The sequence below is a fragment of the Kryptolebias marmoratus genome, linkage group LG2 (genome assembly GCF_001649575.2).
Source record: "Kryptolebias marmoratus isolate JLee-2015 linkage group LG2, ASM164957v2, whole genome shotgun sequence".
NCBI lineage: Eukaryota > Metazoa > Chordata > Actinopteri > Cyprinodontiformes > Rivulidae > Kryptolebias > Kryptolebias marmoratus.
In genome coordinates this window covers 10237089-10260368 of record NC_051431.1, presented here as the reverse complement: position 1 = coordinate 10260368, position 23280 = coordinate 10237089, and the positions used below count along the sequence as shown (strand labels likewise).

The following is a 23280-nucleotide window of genomic DNA, read 5'->3' as shown; positions in this document are numbered from 1 at the left end:
CCCCCCCCCCAATCACCCCCCTTTGCACACCCACCCTCAGGTGTGGCATACTGTGAAATGATTTGTCCAATTGACCATGAGCATTTTAATTACTAATTAGTTTGTGTTTGGAAGAAGAAAAGCACAACAGGCACAGTATAATTGTTTATTTTATTTATTTATCTTTGATAAATTTGAGATGAAATGACAGACGAGGGGAAAAGGCTAGTAAAATAGACCAAAATGTGGGACTTGAACATCAAGTGAGGAGAAGGGTGGATTGCTTTGAGAGGTTGAATAATGTTGGACATTATGTAGTTATCATCACCAAGTGGAGTCTTGTGTGTCAGTGCCTGCTACATAAGCTTAAGCAGTGTACATCTTCATGTTTTTGGGTATTTCTTAGATTAAGAGCATTTGGACTAAGAATTCTGTTTTATGAATGGATAAATTTAGACTAAAGTAAGAACACACCATAAATTAATATTGCTAGTGACAATGGTCTCTGATTGATAAGTAATGTAGTAGCAAAATGGAATGTGCCAAAGATTAGCAGGGCTTGATTTCTTTTCTTTTTTTTTTCCTCAAACTTTAAGCAAAATGCAAATGTTAAATTTTAGTTTAACCATAAATTTCAAAGCCTTTTTCTGCTCCCTTAAATGTATTGTATATGATAAAATTAAAGCATTTAATGATTGTATGCTAGTGATTTTAGAAACTAGTAAGACACCTTCTTTAAATTTTTAGTTGTTTAGAGCCCAGAGGTAATCATGACATGTGAGAGAAAAAAGTTAAGGATGAGAACTTCAATACAAATGGTTCAAATGTATCTCAAAGAACATCCCAGTGACCAGATAAATGACAAAATTGCTGAGGAGGAGATTGGAGCTCAGCCATCTCTGTTAAATGCTTTAGAACTGAGTGTTCATCTCCTGATCCCAGTATGGGTTCAGATTCCTCAAAGGGGAACGATAACTGAATGTTCTGCCTCCCACTCTAACTCCTGGAATCAAAGCAGGACTGCATTCCAAAAGGGAAGTGCTTAGTTAAGGTAATATGGGACTGTGGCAGCTTTGAGATTTTTTTTTTTACTGAGCCTGATCTTTGAGAGCTTTAGGTTGTAAGGATTCTGACTTCTACTGGGAGCCAATGAAAAGATTCTGATTTTGGGGGGAAAATGATCTCCAACTAGTTCTGTCATTACAAAAATCTCATCTTAAAAGCAACATTAGCTTTTAAGATGAGATGTTTCTGTTTAACTGTTGCACAAGTAGAAAACTGAATGGTTTTGCCCCCCTCCCCACCACCATTTTTTTTTCTTCTTCTGTGTGCAAAAGTTGGTCGACTCCCAAATAATTCCAAGGAACTTGAAGACTAAGTAGGTGTAGGTTTCATGTAGTAGGTTTCATTAAGAGTATGATCATGTGTTAAATTAAATGAAGTTTTTATTTTTTGTCAGAGTTTAAGGACTTTTCTATAGATTGCAATGGTGACAAAGGCACCTTGCTGTGTTTCCTTACAATGATTAGAGTAACAAGGTCACCCCCACCCCCACTTCATTTAAGAAATGTACACTAAAATAAAACTGTCTTTTTGTCCAGATTCATGTTAATTGGGAATTGAGCTGTCTTATTAACACAGGATTAAGCTGTTGCACACTTTGTTCTTTGACTGTTTGGTATAGTCTTACTAGATGATGCAGGATTCCTCGTAGCTTATTCCTCAAAGCCTAAATGTACATCTTCTCCCTCAGAAGATAAACTCATTCTGTGTGGACTTATTATGTTTCCACAAGTCTCCCAACTTATTCATAGTGTTTTCCAGACTGGGAACATCTTTTCATCCATGTTTTTTTTTTTTTTTTCCCAAGGTTACAAGAAGACACTTAAGTGTGGGTGTTGTTTTTAATGCAAATGCATTCCTTACAACTACCCCAATCATACTAGATTGTTTCTACACAAACTTTTTTGTTTTAAATTGCAGTGTACTCTGTAGAACAAACATTGCAATGACAGTTTTTCAGTTTAGTGCAGATCTGCTCTAAATGCTAATGAATCTGTAGATGAGTAATCAGTTTCATTTTGTTTCTGTAAAAAAACAAAACAAAATGTAGCTTTGTATAACTTGTGACTTTCCTCACAATGAGTCTTGTCAGTGATGTTTTGTTTTAAACGGTTGGTCCTATTTACATAGATTATTAATCAGTTTGATAGCTTGATAGACCTACTGTTAACTGCAGAGTGTGGATGGTACATTAGGTGGGCCACAACTCTCAAAATGTCTACTTGTTTCTGTCGCTCTATTTAAAACTTGTTTTTGTATGTTTCTAAAATTTATTTTTCTAGCAAATGCTTTGGTTATCACCTCCAACCAGTAAACTCTAATTTTGCTTTAATTTATTGCTTCAGCTAATCTCTTGGATACCTTTTGTAAATATTTTCATAGTTGACTCAAAACTAGCAACAATATTACAAATGAAATGGCTTTGTAGGATGAGAAACAGTCTGGGATAAAGTTGACGCAGGCAGAAGCTCAAGATTTGGATTCTGTATCATACTGGTCAAACTGACGTGAAATCTTCAAACAAACATCAGGTGGCACAAAATCCATTCTCAAATAAATCCAAATACAAACACCCATGAGGCTAGAGAAGTGTTTGTTTCAGGGTAAGCCTTTGCTGTGTGGTTAAATATTAGTGCTTGGCAGTCGGTAATCTAATCATGCACACATGATCTGTGCCCTTTGCAGGAAGCGCCCTGTGAAGGGTCTCATGTTAGAACTTCATTACGATTAAATGAGCACATAAATAGAGCACACATGGTAATGAGGGGAAAAGGATTAGAGAACTGAGGGTAGAAATGGCTTGTAGTCAGGCTCATTCATGCAAAAAGGAGGAGAAAGACTGATTTTTTTAAAGGAGTCCATTATGCCCCTTACTCGCAAGTTAACAGGATTTCCTGACATATTAAATGTCTGATATGCTTCGGTCAAACTACAACAGGATTAAAACACAAAAGCCCCCTGCTATTTATTTTCTTTTAGCGGTCATACGGTCATACTGGCAAATTTTTATTTTTTTAAATTCCCCCCCCCCCCCCCGTGCAGTGTTTATAGTGATAGTTTTGTTTGTTCAGTCGGATGGTTCACAGCGACGCACGAGAGAACCCGAACTCAGACTGGCCATTGAACTTGTAGAAAAGATCTCATACTTTTCCCATCTGCAGTTCATAGATGATTGAAAATGATCCAGCTTTTATGCATAATCTCATGACTCATGTTCAGCTTGGCCAGGCTAATAAAACACTTGGATAAAAGATGGAAATGCTGAGTAACGAACAGACAAGTTTGACTAGTTGGTGCATCAGTTGCACTTGCAACATGTTACATCACGTCAAACTCTGGGCTTCACTGCGAGTCTGTTATTTCATTAAATTTTAATAAGATCAATTTAAATTGACGGTTTTACTTTAGTACCTAATGCTTTTTAAAGGCCATTTATTTTATATATATAATTTTTTTTTTTTTTTTTGTTTAACGTTTTGACAATTATCTAAATCAACCTAGTGTCTGTAAAACTGGTTATATGCTGCTGTAGATTCTCAGGCATCCAGGGCATGGCAAATTCAAACCAACAAAGAAGCAAAATGGTTGGACTTCTATTCTGTAACTGGAAAATGTTTCACTTTCTATCTGGGGAAACTTTCTCCCTTCACTGGTTCATAAGATGTTGCGAACTTGACAAATGACTACGCACAGCTTTTCACCTCTTGGTGATGGGACATACAACTTATCCAAAAACTCCCTGTAATAGGGGATGGACCCAAAAGCAGCAATTATGAATAAATGACTAATTGGCCCGCACACCAAAAATTCACTGTACAAGTTTTAAAAACAATTTGTAACACTTTAAGAACAAGATCACTCTTTTGTGTAGTGTCACCATCTTTAGACGCATGCACTCTGTCAAAATAATTTTACTATTGCTAATAGAGGGCACAATGGTAATGCAAATCTGTACTGAAACCTCTTTTCATTCACATATCGAAACAAAGATTTTCTTTAATCAGGTGGTCTTAAATAGTTAAGATGAAGCAAAAATAAAGTGAAGCTGGACAAGCTCTCTTGTATTCTTTGTTTTTTTCCCCAGTCCCAAAATTGCATTGAGGAAAAATCTTGGTACCCTCAGCTTTATTTTTTGATTCCAACTCACAGTGACATGAGCAATGTCCTGTTTGACCCAAGGGAGAGCTTCTTTTCAGCTCTCCATGTAATTTAAGATCCATCCTCTTTCCTGTATTGATCCCAGTGTTGCTTTGAGATGAAGAATGTGATGGTGTGCATCTGTTGATGCAACATTTGAGATAACACTTTGAGTGACAAGCAATGCCGAAGCCGTGTTCGGATCTGTGAAGGCTTGTCAAAGTCAAAAGGTTGTCCCGCTTACAAGGTAAACCTTTTTAAATGAACAATTGGATAAATTCTATTCAGAGGTTGTCATTCTGAGAAATCTAGTCGCTTTTTCCACAATCATATGTTAGAGTTATAGCAGAACTGATATTGTCTTATTTATAATGCGGTTTCTCATTTAAGCACGAGTTATAGTTATTAAACTAAAGCCTTTGGCTGGAACCATGTGCACCAAAATGCAAGGAGTGCACAGAATAAATCCTGGGGAAGACCTGTGGGAACTTGACTCAATTTGTAGATGAATAGTGGCTGATGCCTTTTTTTAATTGGTCATTAGCTAAATTTACTTCATAGGTTAAAAGCATTGCTCCTTTACTGGCTGGATCTACTGTACTACCAGTAGTGGTTATACTTTTACCAGAACAACATTTTAATAGGGTGTGCTTTACTTATTGATCTAAATATATCAACAACTTGGCCAGTCTCCACGTGCAAATATTTAGGAACTACTTGAATTGCTCTTGTTCCTCTTTCTAAAAGTAGGAGAACAGGTCTGCTGGTAAGTTGCTTGTTGGCAGAGGTAACCCTGTCTTTTTGCAAATTTACCTTTTTAACTCTTGGATATGACTTTGTGTTCTAAATAAATGGCAGGCAAAACAAAAACTCAAAAGACTAAATCAGTTTAAAACTGGCTCCGAATGTGGAGATTTTCTTTATGCTTGGCTAAGATGTATGTAACTATATTGAAACTTTCTAATCTGGTTTCTCCAAACATTTCACTCATTGCGAAAAGACATATTTTGACAATAAACCTTTGCTTTGCTTGTGCCATATCTCACAATTAAATTATATTGTAGTTTACACACGTACAATATCCTAACTTGGCTAGCAAATCTGATTTCCTGTGAATATACTAATCTTAAAATGGTAAATTGGCAAATACCAATGATTTGTGGAAACTTGGTCTCCCCTGAGAGAGATGAAAACCAACAGTAATACCAGAAACCTAAATTTTTTTAAATACGGAGTCTAAAATGTTAAACACATCAGTTTCAGTCTTGCTCTGCAGTGTACATCAAAGCAATAATTTGTTATAGTAATGAAAGAATTCCTAGTGAGGGTTTGTTTTTTTATTTTTTTTGGACTTGCAGTTCACAAAGGCCATTTCTGTCTTCTGCGCTTTCATGAACACTGCTACAGCTATCATGGGTTCAGCCATTTGCATACATTTTGTATGTACAGGAAGTTTATTACAAGGCTGTTGGACTTAAAAGAGATTTAGATCATGCATTATTCATAATGCAATCTTTTTTTTTTCTTTGAGATTCGTTGTTAATGAATAAAACTCAACATAAAGGTCCCCAAGCAGGAGAAACGACAACTGACTAACAAAGTAGAAAAGATAATGACCAAATCTGTGGTCAAAAAAAATGTCACCCCCAAAAGAAAGCATTAAGATGTAATTGTTTAATTTTCTCTGTACTTTGTGTTAAAGTCCATTTATATCAGAGGCTTTTGTATGGGAAACCTTGTAACGTAAACTCTAATTGGCATTATCTCAGTTAAGTGACTTAATGAAAACTTAAACTCCCCAACAGAGCAAACTATTTGACCCTAAAAGCTTAATGGTACCTAGAAAACAGTTAGTGGCTCATTAGTACTTGCAATTAAAATGCAAGGACAGCAACCATATTTATTCTTCTGAAAAGCAAACATCTGCTGAATTAATACAAATGCAATTTTATTTTATTATGCAGACTTTCCCCCGATGTTACATTATAAAACTTAAAGATCTAATGAATAAAATTGTCAGTAATCTAGTACTTAAAACTGCAACTTAAACTACTGCTGTTTTTTTTCTTTTTAATTGTGCACTTGACTAAAAGTAAGGAGTTCCTGCTTTGAAGGATTTAATGCACAGGGTGTTTACCACCAAGAGCATAACAATGAGTTCTTTTGCATTACTAATGATTAAACTATACAATAAGTGGTGCTTGATATTTGGGCTCATTATCAATTCCTAGTGTCTATCTGTAGATGGCTTCTGTCAAGTGACATGGCAGAAAGGAAGTATACTAGTCTTGTTGTGTTCCTCTTCTCAGCTTAATTTATGCCACATTATCATTCATTTTGATTATCTGTACCTAGAGACATGCTCTGTCCTGAGGTGGCATCGTTAAACTTGTTTAAATGACCCTTAACTGCACTTTTTTTAAAAAACCTGTAATCTGAACTATCCCTTTGAGTGAAGTAGGTTATTCAGACAACTCTCTTAAAATGGGGTTTATGTGGGGGAAAATATACTGTTAATATATTAAAGTCTTTGGAAAAACTTCCAGTATGAAGAGTTTAGTTTTGAATTGATTGACAAGCTACTGGCTGGTTTTGGTCACGCTTGAACTAAAGTGAAAGTCTCAAATGTCAGTGGTTATGTTTTATAAACCTTTTTTGAATTGCCCTTATTTGCACTCTTCAACTGTAGAATTCTGATTATTTGCAAGCACAAATGGCAGCAGCTAGCAGTAGCACTTTTGTGTAGCCTAGGGCACTTTCAGCAGGAATGGATTTCGGTAGTGTGAATTGCAAAATTAACTACAGTGTTAGCGTATAAAATGATACACTAAAAATATTTGATTTAAGCTTTTAAAGTGGCAGCAATTCACTTTGGTTTTGGCTCCACTTGGACTAGCTGTCAATCTGGTCAGATTTAGGCTTTCTCCAAACTGAGATTGTTTAAGAACCCCCGGTTCATATTTGGAAGGTGAAAATTAAAGTTTTCTTTGCCAACGTTTAAGGTCTGTCGAACAGCTGGTTAAAATTCCGTATTTTTAAGCCCCATAGCTGCCATCTGCAAAATAATTACAACTGCCTAAACTGTACTGAAGAGCAGCTTTGAAGTAGTTTTCCCCTCAAATCCATTTATAATCTCCCCCCTATTTGGGGAAAAAATGGCATTCTGTCAGTTTTGTCAATGATTGCACTTTGTTGCCCGTTTTCTGAAACCATCACTTTCTCTGAGTGACACCGGGACAAACCTGCCTTCATTTTAAAATAATTCAGTGGATCAGGCCAACATAATCTCTTTGTGACTTCAAAAAGATGAAAACAACTCAACCTTCTTCCTGCAGTCATATACACTTTTTTTTTTTCTCACATTACCTCAGGTGCACTTATTGATCTTTTTCTTTTTTTTCCTCATGCTTGCTCTGTTTGTTTTATTTGCAGCTGTCCTTGAGAAGACTGTGGAGGGGGAGGCTGCAGCCCTCACCAAGGCTAAGATCCTTTACAAGTCCTGTACAAACGAGAGTGAGTCAGCAGGCAGAAGATGTTAATGCAGATAATTAAAAAAAAAAAAGACTAAATAAAATCTGTTTGGTAATACTAGTATTTTTTTTGTATTGCTGCCCTGGAAGGTGACATCTCATACTGTTTTATTGTAAAGTTTTAAATGATAAGAATTCCATTCTTTCAGTTTCAGCCTTTCATAGGTAAAGGCTTGCAGAGGTAATTGGTTTCAGCAAAAAACTCACTAATGCTTTCTAAATTATACTTTAATAAACATCCAATCATAATTGCTAAAAAATGATTATTTTCACCAACAACAACTTGTTTGCGTTTTGTAATTGTCTATATTTAAAGGTTTAATTGAGCTGAGAGGAGGAGCTCCTTTGCTCAACATGCTGCCTGATGCGTTTGAGTGGCCTATAGCTGTGGACAACTGGGAGGCTGACTATGGTTTGGCTTTTTTTTTTTTTATAATGTATATAACTCACAACTATCATACAGTGTCATTTATGACACTACTTTTTTATTTTTTATTTTATTTTTTTACCTTCTTCCTGCTCCTTATTTCCTCAGGGAAAACTTGGAGATTAGAAGATGTCATTGCCAGGTTAAATGAGAAATATGGAACTCAACTCCTGGTGAACTTTTTTGTTGGCACCGATGACATGGATTCCACTTCACATATCATTCATGTATGTAGAAAATATGCTGCCAGAAAACCCTTTACCTACAGTATATTATGGCAACATAAATGTTGTTCATGTAACTTTTGCTTCTATGCTTTTGCCAGTTTGACCAACAGACAAGCCTCGGCCTCTCTTCTAGAGATTACTACTCCTGTGATGGTCCCTATGCAGAGGTTTGCCTCAGTTTTAAACTTTTATTGTGGACACAAGTTTTATTTTAATTTGGGTCAATGCCATGGAGTCTTGTTCAATGCCATCAGTTTCTGTAAAACGGATATGCCCAGCAAATGGAAGACTTGTGTGAAACATTGCAATAATGATTTATGTACATGGTCTTGTAGGACTTGAATCAATTATGCACACACAGGCATGTGTGTGCGTGCACATACAACCGTGGTACTAACTTGCAAAGGAAAATTAAAGAAAACTAAATTTGGTTTTGACCCAGTGTAGACCAGCTGGTGTGACTGGAGCTCCTGAACTGTTGATATGCAGGAAACGGTACTTACTATTACTAGGTTTTAAGACTGGCTGGCTGACTCAGAACTGTTTCTGTGCATAAATGTGTGGAGCTGCTTCCTGATTTGTTTATATGAAAACTGTGTTTGTGTGTGTTAACAGGTATGTCGAGCTTACGAGCAGTTCATGATTGACCTGGCTAAGTTGATCCGCTCTGATCGAGGACTGAAAATTAATGAAACTCGCATAAGAGAGGAGGTGATGCAAATTATGGACTTGGAGAGGGACATTGCCAATGTAAGCACACACCTACACTTAATTTTCTTTAAGGTTCCCATTTTAACAGCCATTAACATTTTAAAGAGTCTACACAAAGTCAGTACTTATATTTGTGTGTTTAGTACATGCACATAACCTTTTTACATGTAAACTTTTAGAAGGTGAACTGGCTGCAGCTCTGTGGACAGCTAACTAATATTTTCATATTGCTCTCAAGCCATAAAGCTGCAGGCTTGGATCATTTTTCTTTCCTCTGTGCCCCAGCACTCATTGGCCTTTGGGAAATTGACAGAAAGACACCTTCTTTTTCACTAGCAATACAGACTTTAGATTATTTGCTTCTGGTACCTTTTAGCCATTAACACAGCACTTTGTAGTTAACTGTAAAAATCATTTATCACCCGACTGCTGCCCATACTTCTCTCTCATAAATTGATACCCGTTTTATAATCCAATTATTGGCTCAATTAAAACCTTGGTTTCTGTAAACTGCAGTTCTGTACAATCTTCACTCCAAATAAAATCAATTTTGTATTGAGCAATAAGTAAGATTTTGTGGACTTGTCCTGGCTGGATTATGTATTGATGTACGTACACACAAACTACACTTGTCTTGCAAGTTACTTTAGAAAACAAAACAAAAACACTAATATGCTGATTTTTTTGTTTTAGATTCCTTTTTTTTGGCCTAGAATTTTGTGACAGAAAATGGAAAAACCTCTGTCTAAAGATGAATGTAATCATTTGGATGGTATATAAACATTTCCGTGGTAGAAATGATTTTTTTTAAAACTCACCTCTAAAGAAATGGTAGTATTCTATTGTCAACTCATGTTAGCACCTCAAATGGTATAGTTGTACTTTAAAAAAAGGAGTCACAGTATTGCTGGGTTAACATGGCCAGTGTTTTTAAAAACAAACAAAAAACCCCAATTAACTTAAACTTTCTCTTCAACATCAACAGGTTCCTGTTCCCATTTATCATTCTGAGCTGCTTATGTCACTGATATGCCTCACTTCCCTTCCACTTGGCTGCTCTCATTTACAAGGCAGTCAAAGCCATCAAGATCTGACATTTACAGACCGAGGCCTCCTGGGCTGCTAAATGTTTGTTTCACCGAAGGTGTACACGTGTCAGGAAACAATAGGGTTGTTATGGGATTCTTTAATTTTCAGTGTTTCTTCTGCTCTCCTTCAGGCCACTGATACACCAGAGGATCGAAACAACCCAGTTTTGCTCTACAACAAAATGGAACTGGGAGACTTGAATGCGAACTTCACCCTTGAAGTAGAATCACAAGTAAACTTTTTTTTTTCTTCCTCCTTTTTTAAATAACTTTTCTCTATTGTTCATGCTCCCCTGGTATGCAATTTTTATTTTTGTTCACCCCCCCAACTTAACCCGTAGGTATTCAACTGGACTTACTTCACAGCTAAGATAATGAATACAGTCAACATCAGCGTTCCCAGCACAGAGAAAGTCATAAACTACTCTCCCAACTATTACAGAAGACTCAACCTAGTCTTGGCCAAATACATGAAAAGGTGGGATTTCATAAATCTTTGCAGTGATTTTGCATATTTGTTGGATTGTGGTCACCCATTGCTGTTGAACCATAGCTTTGTGAGAACAAAAACAAAAACATTTTTTCTTTCCTTCTTCCCTCTCAGAGATTTGCAGAACTACATGGTATGGCGTTTTGTTATGCACATGGTGGTGGGCCTGAGCAGAGTTTACAGAGACACCAGGAATACTTTCCGCAAGGTATCCTGATTCCAATTAACTTTCACACTGACATTAAAAATGGATGAACACAAAAGTTCTTTTGTTTGAGAATGAATACTGAGAATAAAAAAATGGGAACATGATGTAAGCAATAAAGGTTAAAAGAATAGTTCAGATACTTTAAAATAAGACATTGTGTAAAGGTTGTGGCTCTTTGAGTAACCTCGATTTGGAGAAATAATGTATGACCGACTTGACAAGCTAATGGCATTCTTAAATAGGACCAATATCAAAGAGCATTGCTGCCATAACAAAACGGGCTGAATTTCATGAAAATGCTCATTTATAAGCCTTCATACAACTGTCAATTTTTGCATTTTGATTAATCCAAGAAAGATTTTGCCATCCTGCCAGACATATCCCAGGCTGCACTGGAAGAACTACATCTAGATGCTGCTGCACTATTTGCATTTACAATCAACCATAGATTTCTAGGTAAATACTTAAGTAATGTAAAACCAGTGATGTAAAATGTTAACACCAGTCTGAAACTCCATAGATTCATGTTATTTGACAGCAGCAATCCTATTGAATCTTGGCCCTGCTCAGACCATCCATCAGCTTGTCATTTGGGTCACAGTTACCACTTTTTCTCCAAACTGAAGTTGTTTAAAGAACAATCTACAAGTACATTGTTAAATAGTCATAACAGTTTCACAAAACACAAACGGAGCCAAAATTGTATAGAATGTTTAAAAATAGGTTTGTTAAAATCCTTGTGAAATCGGAAACCTCAAAATCTGATTCAGTCTTTCAATTTAATTTCAAACCTGCATATGCTGTTTAAAAAAAGCAGGTAGGAATGTTCCCATTTGTAGTAACATTGTGTGTTTTTTTTTGGTATTTTGGGGGGGTGGCAGCTCATGTTAGTCATAATTTTTTAAACATTGTACAAAGTACAATTCAAATTACTGTATGCCCTTTAAAAAAAAAAAAAAAAAAAAAAGACAAAAAAAGGTGGACCAGTTCAACTGTTCCTTGTTTTTACAAAGGCTCTGTCTGGTACAACATCAGAGGTCGCTGTGTGGCGACGGTGTGCACATTACGTCAACGAAAACATGGACAATGCTGTAGGACGGCTGTATGTGCAGGAAGCCTTCTCTGAAAAGAGTAAAGAACTGGTGAGTAGAAGGTGAAGTAGGCTTTTGATTTGATCAGAATAGATTTGAAAGAGAAGCTACTTTGAATACCATTTTATTAGTACAATGCGTGTCCTAATGTGAATGTTTTTGCTTTCTTTTGCATTGACATTTTTAAACGGAACATAAATTGTGTGGGTGTTTTTTAAATATTCATTTATTCATACATGCCGTATGAGAACATGTGTTTCAGGCAGCTAGTCTGACTCTGTTTTTGTCACCTTTTGTCTCTGCTCTACCTCAGTACAGTCTTTGCTTGCATCCACTGAAAGCAGCTGAACAAGGTGTCCTTGTTATCATGCTCACACCACCCACACTGTAAATCTCAACTGCGTGTGAGAGCTATGTGTGTGGCAGATTAAAAGTGTGTGTGTGACCCTGTCGTAATTCTGTGTCGAATAATGTAAAGATCTTTGCCTGCTCTGGCACTGAGCTCCTATACCCAACTTCCTGCTGTTACGGTCTGAATTTTTTTTTTTTTTTTTTTTTTTAATAAGACACACACTCAGCTGCTTTGGGCATGAAAGTTTGTATCTCTAACATGTCTGTCATGGCATGACCATGCATTGTTTGACTTGGCAACTGGTCAACTTTAATCCTAACAAGCCTTGGAGTCATGAAGACACAATATGTCAAACATGCTCGCTTGTAACAACTTTAGAGTGCCAGCAAGGACTTTGTGGAAATATGTTTTGTTTAAATACTTGACATTCAAAGCAGATTTCATAAGTTTAAAGACAAAGCAGATTAAATTCATATTTTCTGCAAAGAAATTCTTACTTTTCTTAAATGGATTGCATACTTTTCATTCCATGACTGGAAATGAACGGTCAGGAATTCAGATCTCGCAGAGGTAGAAACCTCAATGACTTGTCGATGAACCTCTTAATAATCCAACCCACATCCCCACTGGGCCATCTCTCTACACACATTTCTACACATGGTATCCAAAACAACCAGAACCATCCAGTGTATCTTATGAAAGAATTTAGGCCTGCTGATGGAGTTTTTTTTTCTTTTTTTTTTTTTTTAGTGCTGATGTATGGCTGATGTGCATGTCTGATTAAAAATAAACTGAAGTAAAAGTGTTTACTGAAGAAGGGGTAGAAACACTAAAACTTATATGACGCTTAAAGATGGTTTGTGAACGTGTGTGGGTACAAAGGTTTTTTTTTTCCCTCCTTCTTCCCCTCCCCTAAAAACCTCCAGTGTGGTTCCTCCAACTTTGCAGCAAACCACAACTTCTCTAACATTTTGTGCAATGAGTAAACAAGAAGTCTACTTCATGATATGAGATGCAGAGATGCCTCTTGCTGTGGTTTGAGGCACTGCGTGCGTAAACTGTTCTAAAATTCCTGGAATTGAAAATGAGCAGCACAGCTTATACAATTAAAGTTTTCATGTTATCTTTAATGTATTGTTAGAGTTCTCATACATGTGCATTTGTTTTGAGACATTTGTAGAGGTAGTATAGCTTATATGTGAGCCTAATTGAAATGGTACAACTTGAATGAGGTTGAAAATCTGTAAATTCTAACTGCTTGACGCAATTATGTTAACTTTAAAATGGACCGATATCACTAATACAGGGGTGGTCTATCCTTGTCCTCGAGGGCCACTATCTGGCACGTTTTGTTTCCCTGCTCCAACACACCTGATTCAGTGGTTAAATTCCCTCTTCATGTTCTGCAGAAGCCTGTTAATCACCCATTGATTCAAATCAGGTGTGCTGGAGCAGAGAAACAATAAAACATGCAGGATGGTGGCCCTCGAGGACCAGGATTGGACACCCCTGCACTAATACACTTACATTTGCAAGCAAAGCATCTTAAAAGTACATAATCTAACATTTGATTTTAATATTTACTTTTGTAATGAGTTTAAGTGTTATGTACCCAATGTTAACAAATACACTCATTGACAAAGTTAAGCACCCAGATGAATTGGGTAAAAGGTTATGTGACTTTTGTGATTATAATATCAGATCAAATGGATAACCAGGTTGGCAGTATGGGTGTCAATAGATGGCACCTCGGGGTCTGAATATAATCAGCAATTTGGTGCATAAGTCTCACAGCTGTTGTATCCTATCCAGAAGCAAACTGGCGTACAGCTGTTGTAACTGGTCCTCAAGGTTAAGCAGACACTGGGTTGGAGTTGAACTCGCACACTTTTGACTGGGGGTGGAAATCAGAGGACCTAACAAGCCATTAGGAAGAACTCAACATGACTAAAAGTGTGCATGGCCCTCTGTGGAACTTAGGTGGATCATGTCCAACTATCAGTTCATGCGTCCCAGTTAACAGCACCACTCCAATTACAGTACTGATGTTAATGGCAACCTACATATAGGACCAGCTGACACTAACTGCTGAGGCATGGATGTCAAAGGGTGTTGTAAAGGGTCGATGCCATCTGATAACGGCAGGCATATCTATGGTATTGAGTACTGAAATTCTTTGCATACAAAGTTATTCTGTATTGGTGACCAGAACTTTAAGTGAGTCTATGGATGACCATACCCATTTGGTTTCAACAATTGGCCACTGACATCTGTACATTCGACATACTGGGCAAATGCATGATGCAAACCCACAGTACAGTATGTCCTTTATTAAACTCTGTCAAGTGCTGTTAATTTTATCTGTGCTTGAGGCATCCTGTGTCTGACCTTCATTCAGTGTTTTGACTGACTTTCAGACCTTTTGGCAAGTGCCTGATATACTATGGCTCAGCTCACAATGCCACCACTTGTATGTCCTCTGGTGCCCTTTCTAGACATGTCGACTGCTCAAAGTCAAATATTTTACATATCACTAGCCTGCTTGCAAAAAATTGTCAAAATTGGACCATTCAATTTGCCTAGTCTTTTATTTATTTATTTTTAACTCCTGTAGATCTTTTTAAGAAGGGAGGACACTCAGATGTAACTGAACAGATGGCTTTTTATGATGTACATTTCATTCGATCAGTAAAACGTTTTAAGACTAATTTTTTGCGTTTAGATGGAGGAGATGATTAAAGACATTCGGGAAGTGTTTGTTAGTAACCTCGATGACCTAACCTGGATGGATGCAGAAACAAAGAAAGCGGCAGAAAAAAAGGTGAAAAACCAGGCTAAAATTAAATTTTATAACGTACAACAGAATTTATATTTTTCTTTACTTTGGTACAGGCCCGAGCTATTCGAGAACGCATTGGCTATTCTGAGAACATCATGGATGATGAATACTTGGACAATGAGTACAAATATGTGAGTATCTGTGGGGGGGAGGGGTGGATGCAGTTATGAAAGTTTTCCATCTTTCATTGATTTTGTGTAACAGAATACAGAAAAGCTTCATGGTGTATTTTAGTTTTTAATGAAAACATTTCAGAGAATGTTTGACTTGTGAGTTTTGCTGTCAAATATATGACCAAGTGTTGATGGCTTTCATCACTGCTAATCCTTCTCTGATTCCCTGGCTGTGTTGGTGTTAGTTGAGCTACAGTGCAGAGGAGTACTTTGAAAACATCCTACAAAACCTCGAGTATGTGCAGAAGAAGCGCCTGCGGAAACTGAGAGTCAAAGTCAACAAAGAAGAGTAAGCTTTCCCCTGGGGTGGGGGGTAGAATTAACAGCCCTATTCCAGATGTGTTGTAATTCAGAGCGGCAGTGTTGAGTATTTAAATCTCTCATTTGAAATGACTTCATTTATGGTGCTTGTGGTGTGACCCACTAGAGTATCTACCTCATTTTTAGCTCTGTGCATTCACTTTCTCCCACACAAACTCCTACACTCCTAGAGTTCAGCTTTGCACAGCAGGGATCCCAACATTGGCCTGAGTATTTATAGCTGCAGGTTAATTTCAATGGTTTTAATCAAATATGATTTGTACTATGCCTCCAAGCTCCTTATCGTACCATAGTTTAATTCAAACGTCCTAATTTTTCTCTAGGTGGGTAACTGGAGCTGCCGTTGTCAATGCCTTCTACTCATCCAGCAAAAACCAAATAGGTATAACTGTGCATCAGCAAATGCATTAAATATTCAAAAAGATGAAGGATAATTTAGTGTAGCAATTTAAGTTTTTAATCTTTTGTACTGCTATCAGTGTTCCCAGCAGGCATTCTTCAGCCTCCTTTCTTCAGCAAAGGCCAGGCTAAATCTCTCAACTACGGTGGCATTGGCATGGTCATCGGTCATGAGATTACACATGGCTTTGATGACAATGGTGAGATTTTTCACTCTGTTGCTCGTGTCTCCTTTTAGGGGCTGCTGTGGCAGATTCATTAGTCTTTTGAATAGACATCTTTCCATGTAACTGGTGCCATTTAGTGCTTTGTTGTTCCATTTTTTTCCACTTTGCCTCAGGACTTTTTTTTTTATTTGCACTGTCATTGCAAGTTATTTTCCCCTTCAATAATATAACTCTTAATGTGTACTAATTCATTTAGAAGAGGGGCAAAAAAAACAAATGAAATGGAAGCATGCAAACATCTACTGGATTACTGCTGACAATTGATGTAAAGATTAAGCTGTACTTGTGGTTTTTAAATTAGGTCGTAACTATGATAAGGATGGTGATCTAAAAGACTGGTGGACACCAGATTCTACCCACAGATTCCTGGAGCTGTCCAAGTGCATCGTTGATCAGTATGGCAATTTTTCTTGGGATCTGGCCAATGGACTACATGTATGTTAATAATTTTACCTCTTTAGTCATTTTGTTTCTTTTCAGCAACATGCTCTCAAATATTTCTATGAACCTGGCTTTACCTTATTTAATAGCTTTTCTGCTAGCTTTGAAAGCTTATCAATCTGTCATTTTTAGTATTTCTGCCATACAGCTTTATAGTTTCTCGGTGTGACTTTAATATATTCTGTTTACATACGAGTACTTTTCCCCTTATCTTCTGGTTCTGCACTGTCTTTTTGAGCAATGCTTCTTTTGTTCCCTGGGCAATTTTATATATTCCAAAAAGTGATGTCTGCAATTTGCTGAAATATGGAGGGAGAAACTAAGTCTTCCCACCTCGTTTTGATTCTGTTCATATATTTTTTTTTTTTCCTTTAGTTAAATGGTAACAACACCCTTGGGGAAAACATAGCTGACAATGGAGGGATTCGACAGGCATACCAGGTAACAAACCCAAAAATAAAAGGAAAGTTTTGTTTTTCCTGCTTTAGCAAGTAAGTCACAAATGTAAAGTTATTAAAGGAGTCCCCTTTTTTTGGTTGAATTATAAAAACTTCTAATTATAACCTGATAGACCGTAGATTCAGCTAATTTTAAACTCCCATTGAGTAGATTTTCACCTGTCTGATTGCACAGAAGCAATAGATTCTGTTGTCAATGAAATGGTTTGGTATTTCTTATCAATTAACATTATTTTGTGCATTTCAGGTACATTGTCTTGGAACATGAGAAATTTAATAGGACTATCTAAATATGAAAAAAATGTGACCTGTTACAATTAAAATGTCTTGAGAGATGAAAATATCTTTACCTGCTCATGATTCACAATGCACCCTAAAACAAAAGTTCCATCAACAGAGCTTCTACCCTGTCAGCTGCAAATGAGTTGGCAGATGGCAGCTTCCAGAACAGCAATATTCTGAACAATAAAACCTTTAATGAGAATTTATATTACAAATAAATATCTGCATATGAATCAGCAGGATCTGGGGGGGAAGAAAAGTTTTCCTACTGAAAGACAAAAGTATTTAGATGTGAAATAATTTTATTTTGGTTTTGATAGGCATACAAAAATTATGTGACGCACAATGGAGAGGAGCCGCCGCTGCCTGGCATCGACCTTTCCCATGATCAGCTGTTCTTTCTAAACTTTGCTCAGGTAATGAACTCACTAAAAGTAGGTGAGACCAGTGTATGAGGTGGGGGGGAAAAAAAAATTAAGAAATGAATGAATCTCTTTAAAAAAGTGTGAGTGGCCTAAGCTCATAATAGTCAAGTAAAAATAGTTTGCAAAAGTTCAGTCTAAGGTCTTTAATTACAGGCAGTTAAAGGAAGACATTTATAATTTGTAAGATAAAGTTCAAAATGAAAACTGTGGAAAAACCGTAAAACCACTTTAGGCTTGAGTTTTATTCAGACAAGCCTTCAATTCTGACTGAATGATGAATTAAACTTTTCTCTAAAACTGATACGTTTAAAGAGCTAGTTACAACAGTTAAGTTACTGTTCATAACTTTCTACAGAAACCCACTTCAAAAGATCTGAACTTTTTTTTAAACATTTTTTTAAAAAAAGAAGGCACCAAGTGTTCGTTTGTTGTGAAATTTAAAAAGAATCAGTTTTTTATAGTGATATGCCAATATTATAAAACACAAAGTTAACATTTTTATTGCAACCTCAAATGTATATAGTAACTTAGAAATGTGTGCTTAAGTTCATAAAATGCAAAAATCATTTACCTTCTGCTCCTGTAACTGTTGACTGATGGGTAGATAAATTGGTGATCATTGCATGAATGGATGGGTTTGTGAATTGGATGAAAGATTACCTGCCTGATGGGATTATTACACTGATTCATGGCTTAACGGTTTAGTGAATTTTAGTTGATGGATGGATAAATGAGAAAATTAGTCTGTAGCCATGTATTGGGTTAATGAAGTACATGCTATTTCAGGTGTGGTGTGGAACACATCGACCAGAGCAAGCTGTCAACTCCATTAAAGTAGATGTACACAGTCCAGGGAAATTCAGGTAGTCTGTCAGTATTTACTCTACATCGGTCTGAAATGTAATGTTGGCAAAAAAAAAAAAAAAAATTGCAGTGGTAGCTGATTTTTTTTTTTTTTTTGTTTTAAATTATCAGAAACCCCAACCTTTACTAAAATCTTTTAAGTCAGCTCTAAACATCAGTCTTTTTTTTCTTTTCCACAGGGTACTGGGCTCCCTCCAGAATTTTCCAGAATTTGCCAAAGCTTTCAGCTGCAACAAAAGCAGCTACATGGTCCCTGAAAAAGTTTGCCGTGTGTGGTGAACTAAAGGGCTCCTGGGACAGGTCATCTGTCCCCTCACCAGTTTTGTACCTCTCCCCTCTGACTGCTGGATCACTCATAGTGGGCTACAGGGAGGTGGAGGCTTCCCTTAGTTCTTTACTGGATGGACCATGGCTGATGAACTGACTCTGCAGTATGCGCTTCATCAATGGACATGCAGCAGCAGACTGTATACTCGAGGGCAGAATGAGCACTGCCTCGCAAATTCTGATACTGTAGATCATTAAATCAGCCTGTTTTTCTTTCAACTCACTGGATACAATAACCTTTTCTTTTTTTTTGGTTCTGTTTTTCTCGTTTTTATTGTTTGAATCTGCCAATGGGTTTTCTTTTTTTTTTTTGTGACAGCATATGTAAGTGTTCAATCAAAATGCTTTACAAGTTGTAGGCAATGGTTATGGACAGAAATGTGCTCAGCCCACTCTCACATTAATACACCACCTACCCACTCTCTCTAAAACACACCATGCAACCGGGCCAAACCACTGTATTGTATGTGGGACTCAGCTTTTACACTCATAAAACCTCTGTTTTCAGCCTTTGTTAGCCTACAAGTTATACAATTTTTCTCCTACATATTTTGTTTATACACGCAACTAAATTAGGTAAATCTATCACTAAATCAAGTTATTTTAAATAGACTAAACATATTTAATTGTTATCACATATTACAATACAGTTTTACATAAGTTAGTGACTTAATTACTGTTGACATGAGATTGCTGTTAGCAGAATAAAGATTATTAACCAAAACAAGATCTTGCCTTTTTAAGAAGACAATCTACAAATTCCAGACCCCTTTCATATGTCCTGAGCCTCCTAATGTTTCTGTGGATGTCTTTTGTGTATCATCTTTTGTAAGTCATTAATGATCACTGCCTGCTGTTGGCCAAGCTAATTGGTATGCCTTACAGTTGTGTTCCGTCATAAGTGTCTTTGTGAGAGAATCAGAAAAAATATATTATTAAAGAAGTAGTTTAACTTTTTACTATGCTTGTTTGGTTTCTTGAGAATTAAGGAAAGTTTACAACACTTCTGGTTCTGTGCTAGCCACCTGTCAGTTACCTTTTAGCATAAACAGAAATGACTTGAAATAATAAGAATTGTCGATTGGCGCCCGTTAAAGTCAGTTTACATGCATAGTTTAAAAAAGTGCCAAATCAAGAAGTTATTCAATAATTTGGTAGAAGGTGACTTTTATTGATCAGTTTGATTGTTTTTTTGAGTTTAAGGTGAAGTTTTGTTGAAAGGTTGTAGATGGCTTTTTTATAATTAAGGTTGGAGTTGCAAAAGCAGCAACACACTTTTAAAAAGTAAACAACTAATTTGAATAGACCCAAGAAAGTCTGGGGAAAAGCAATTTCTCCAAACTTTAAAAACTGGAATTGAAAGTGGATCACATAAATAGTTTAAACCCCATTTTTATTTATTTTTTTGTTTTTTAAAACGTAGTCAATTTCACATTACACTATTATTTGCAAACATTTCTGTGGTTAATAATAAAAGGCAAAAATAATGGCGGCATCAGCTTGTGGTAGCACTTCATATTTCTGCTAAAATAAGCCTGTGATGTAAAATTGGCTGTTGTAAAGATTTATAAAATGTAGATATTTGCCACAGGTAAATTTTTGAAGCTGGAGTTGTTTCAAGATGATGGTAATCTACTTTGTACTTTCTGGACTAGCTGTTTAATTCTGACTGGATTAGTTGAACTTTCTTCAAACTGAGGTAATTTGAAAAACCATCTACAACAGGTAAAATTTTAAGTGTTCAGAATTTGCTCTCAAAACTTTAAAAACCATCTGAACTATCCCTTTAACGTCACATTGCCTGGAGCAATGACTTCATGCAGTCCCTACTAGTTGCCTAGCAACCCAAGTGTTACAAGAAATGACTTCCTGTCTCTGCAGTTTTATTTTTTTTTTTCATATTAGCAAGACAATATTGATTGGTAACCTTTCAGTCATAAATTTATTGATTATCCTGGATATATGTTGGTGTGGAACTGGTGTGATATTCTTCTTAGCTCTTGGCAAGATGATCTAAAAGTAGAGAATGTTAAACTCAAACTTGGTTTTTCTTAGTTTTAAGTTTTAGATATAACCCGTGTTTGGAGAAAGTCTTAATGATAAAAATCCAACAAACTGGTTGCGATGGATCTTTCAAACAAATGGTGACATCAATTTAAACCTTAACACAGTATTTGAAAAGCATTGTATCGCTCTTGTGGATTTCCATAGATCTGTGTGTGGGGTTTTATTATCTCATGTTAAAATGTCTTAGTCTGTATTAATTGGTTTGCCTTTTTCTAAAAATTAGTACAAATGATGCATCATCACATTAAACAACTTCATGTCTAGTTTTTTTTTTTTTCTTTTTTGGGGGGGCGGAGGGTCCCAACAGTTTGTTTTGCCTTTTGATTTGTTTCACAGCTGTTTGGTTTTTTTTTTTCATTTTATTAATCGTAGAAAAAGATATACCTCAGTTGCCTGTATTTAGATACTTTCTACTAATGACTAATCTTTAAAAGCCTTTTTCTTCTTCTTTTAAATAAATCTTTAGATAACACACCTAGTCTGCAGGTGATTTGTCTTGTTTAGTATGTTCCGTTTTCTTAATTCTGATTATTGCTGAAATTCTGAAACATAAATGGATAAATTCATTTGAATGCAACACGGTCCAAACATTTTCTCAACTTTTTAAGCATTGGAATATGAGCAAATTGTTGTACTAAAAGCTTGAGACAACGCAATCCAACAAGAAAGGAAAATGCACATTACTTCCAAAGGCGAAATGGATAAATGTAATTCGCATTCCAGTGAATGAATACATGCATTTCCTGATAATAGGACTTGGTTACTGGGTTAAACAGGAGATGCAAATGATCAATGATGTGCAGGGTATGGAAAACAAACTCTGAACAAGTTCCAATGTAAAAGAACTGAAAGGACAGTAGTTTGAACACAAACTCTAAAAGAAATTGCAAACAAATATACCAAGGAACAGGCTGTGAAGAGAAAATGGGTGAGGGGGGGCCAATACAAATTTGTGCAAACAAGTAAATCTAGGAATTTCTTGACTTTGCCTATATTTTACATTTTACTGACAGTCTCCACCTCCCTGCACTATATAAAAAATTTGTGGTTTGTGCTTAAAAGAAAAAAAAAGAGAAAAGCTGAAAAATAAAACTGAACAATGATGCTATTTAAGAGCAGGACCAACAGCATTTTGGGGGTATGTCGAATTCCACTGAATGTCACCAGTGTGGCAGAGTCAAACCAGTCAGATCGTATTACTTTTCCTTTAACTTTTCTTGTTTTTCTTCTTTCATACTCTGTTCATGTATTTGCGGCAGCTTAAAAACCCTGTAATTGTGTGTGTGTGTGAACACATTTCCACATCTGAGAGTCAGTCAAGCAGTGTTTTCAGCAGAATATCGGTTGCCACTGCTTACTGTCAAGCTCCCCCTGTTTGCTCCTGCTGCCTGGTGGCACTTTGGCAGATAACTGAAAATTCACACCACCCACTTTCCTCGTGCTCTCACCCTCCCCGTCATTAGCAGCTATGCTAGTTACCCTCGCAGCTAACATTACAACACCTCAGCATGTTCCTGGGAGGCTTAGCTGAATGTTTTCCACTTCGAACATTATAGACTGCTGATGCCTTATCCCAAAGTAACAGCCAGGAAGCTATCTCAACTTGAAAAGTAACGAGAAAGGTGACCTGATATAAAATTTATTGCCCTGCGGAGAAACCTTTAAACCTTAAAGCTTCATGACAGTGTTTTAAAAGTTACTTATGCCAGACCCTTCCTTGTTTTTCCTCTCAATATAGTCTCACTCCCCTCTGTTGCCCTGTTGTCATAAAATGATTCCATTTGGGTGTTTGCCCTTTGGGTGACCCCAGCATTGGGTCCTGTGGTATGTGCGCATGTGTTTGTGTATGTGAGTGTGGTGGTAATGAGGGGGGGTGGGGGGGACATGCCGCCGCTGGAATGCCTGCGTGTGTGGCAATGTTTAGAATGGTGTGCGGAGTCTGAAGCCTTTAGAAAAGGAGCATAAACACACCTAAAAGAACACATGCTGGGTTGCACATGTGCAGATGCACAAAGACACGTGCAAATTATATGCTGGGATGGGATCATGAGTCAGAATGGGTTTCAGACTGGGGATAAAACAGGTGGGCACCACGCTATTGCACACTTCAGCTGAAAGGCACTCTTATTTTGAAGTGCACTCATACTGTGCTCG

General features: G+C 36.8%; 1 protein-coding gene across 3 annotated transcripts in view; it reads left to right on the top strand.

The window, feature by feature from the left end:
* LOC108240951 (neprilysin) overlaps nucleotides 1–21600 on the top strand; it is a 32741-nt gene extending 11141 nt beyond the window's left edge. For all 3 annotated transcript variants that reach the window (XM_017424774.3, XM_017424773.3, XM_017424776.3), the window contains 19 exons: nucleotides 7612–7692; nucleotides 8026–8121; nucleotides 8245–8363; nucleotides 8462–8530; nucleotides 8979–9113; nucleotides 10294–10395; nucleotides 10504–10640; nucleotides 10767–10860; nucleotides 11874–12002; nucleotides 15026–15124; nucleotides 15196–15273; nucleotides 15501–15604; nucleotides 15960–16018; nucleotides 16116–16235; nucleotides 16564–16697; nucleotides 17079–17144; nucleotides 17764–17859; nucleotides 18655–18731; nucleotides 18912–21600. In XM_017424774.3, the coding sequence (XP_017280263.1) occupies nucleotides 7612–7692; nucleotides 8026–8121; nucleotides 8245–8363; nucleotides 8462–8530; nucleotides 8979–9113; nucleotides 10294–10395; nucleotides 10504–10640; nucleotides 10767–10860; nucleotides 11874–12002; nucleotides 15026–15124; nucleotides 15196–15273; nucleotides 15501–15604; nucleotides 15960–16018; nucleotides 16116–16235; nucleotides 16564–16697; nucleotides 17079–17144; nucleotides 17764–17859; nucleotides 18655–18731; nucleotides 18912–19011 (1895 nt within the window). In that variant the 3' untranslated portion in view covers nucleotides 19012–21600. The remainder of the gene's footprint in view (nucleotides 1–7611; nucleotides 7693–8025; nucleotides 8122–8244; nucleotides 8364–8461; nucleotides 8531–8978; nucleotides 9114–10293; nucleotides 10396–10503; nucleotides 10641–10766; nucleotides 10861–11873; nucleotides 12003–15025; nucleotides 15125–15195; nucleotides 15274–15500; nucleotides 15605–15959; nucleotides 16019–16115; nucleotides 16236–16563; nucleotides 16698–17078; nucleotides 17145–17763; nucleotides 17860–18654; nucleotides 18732–18911) is intronic.
* The last annotated feature ends 1680 nt before the right edge of the window (nucleotides 21601–23280 follow it).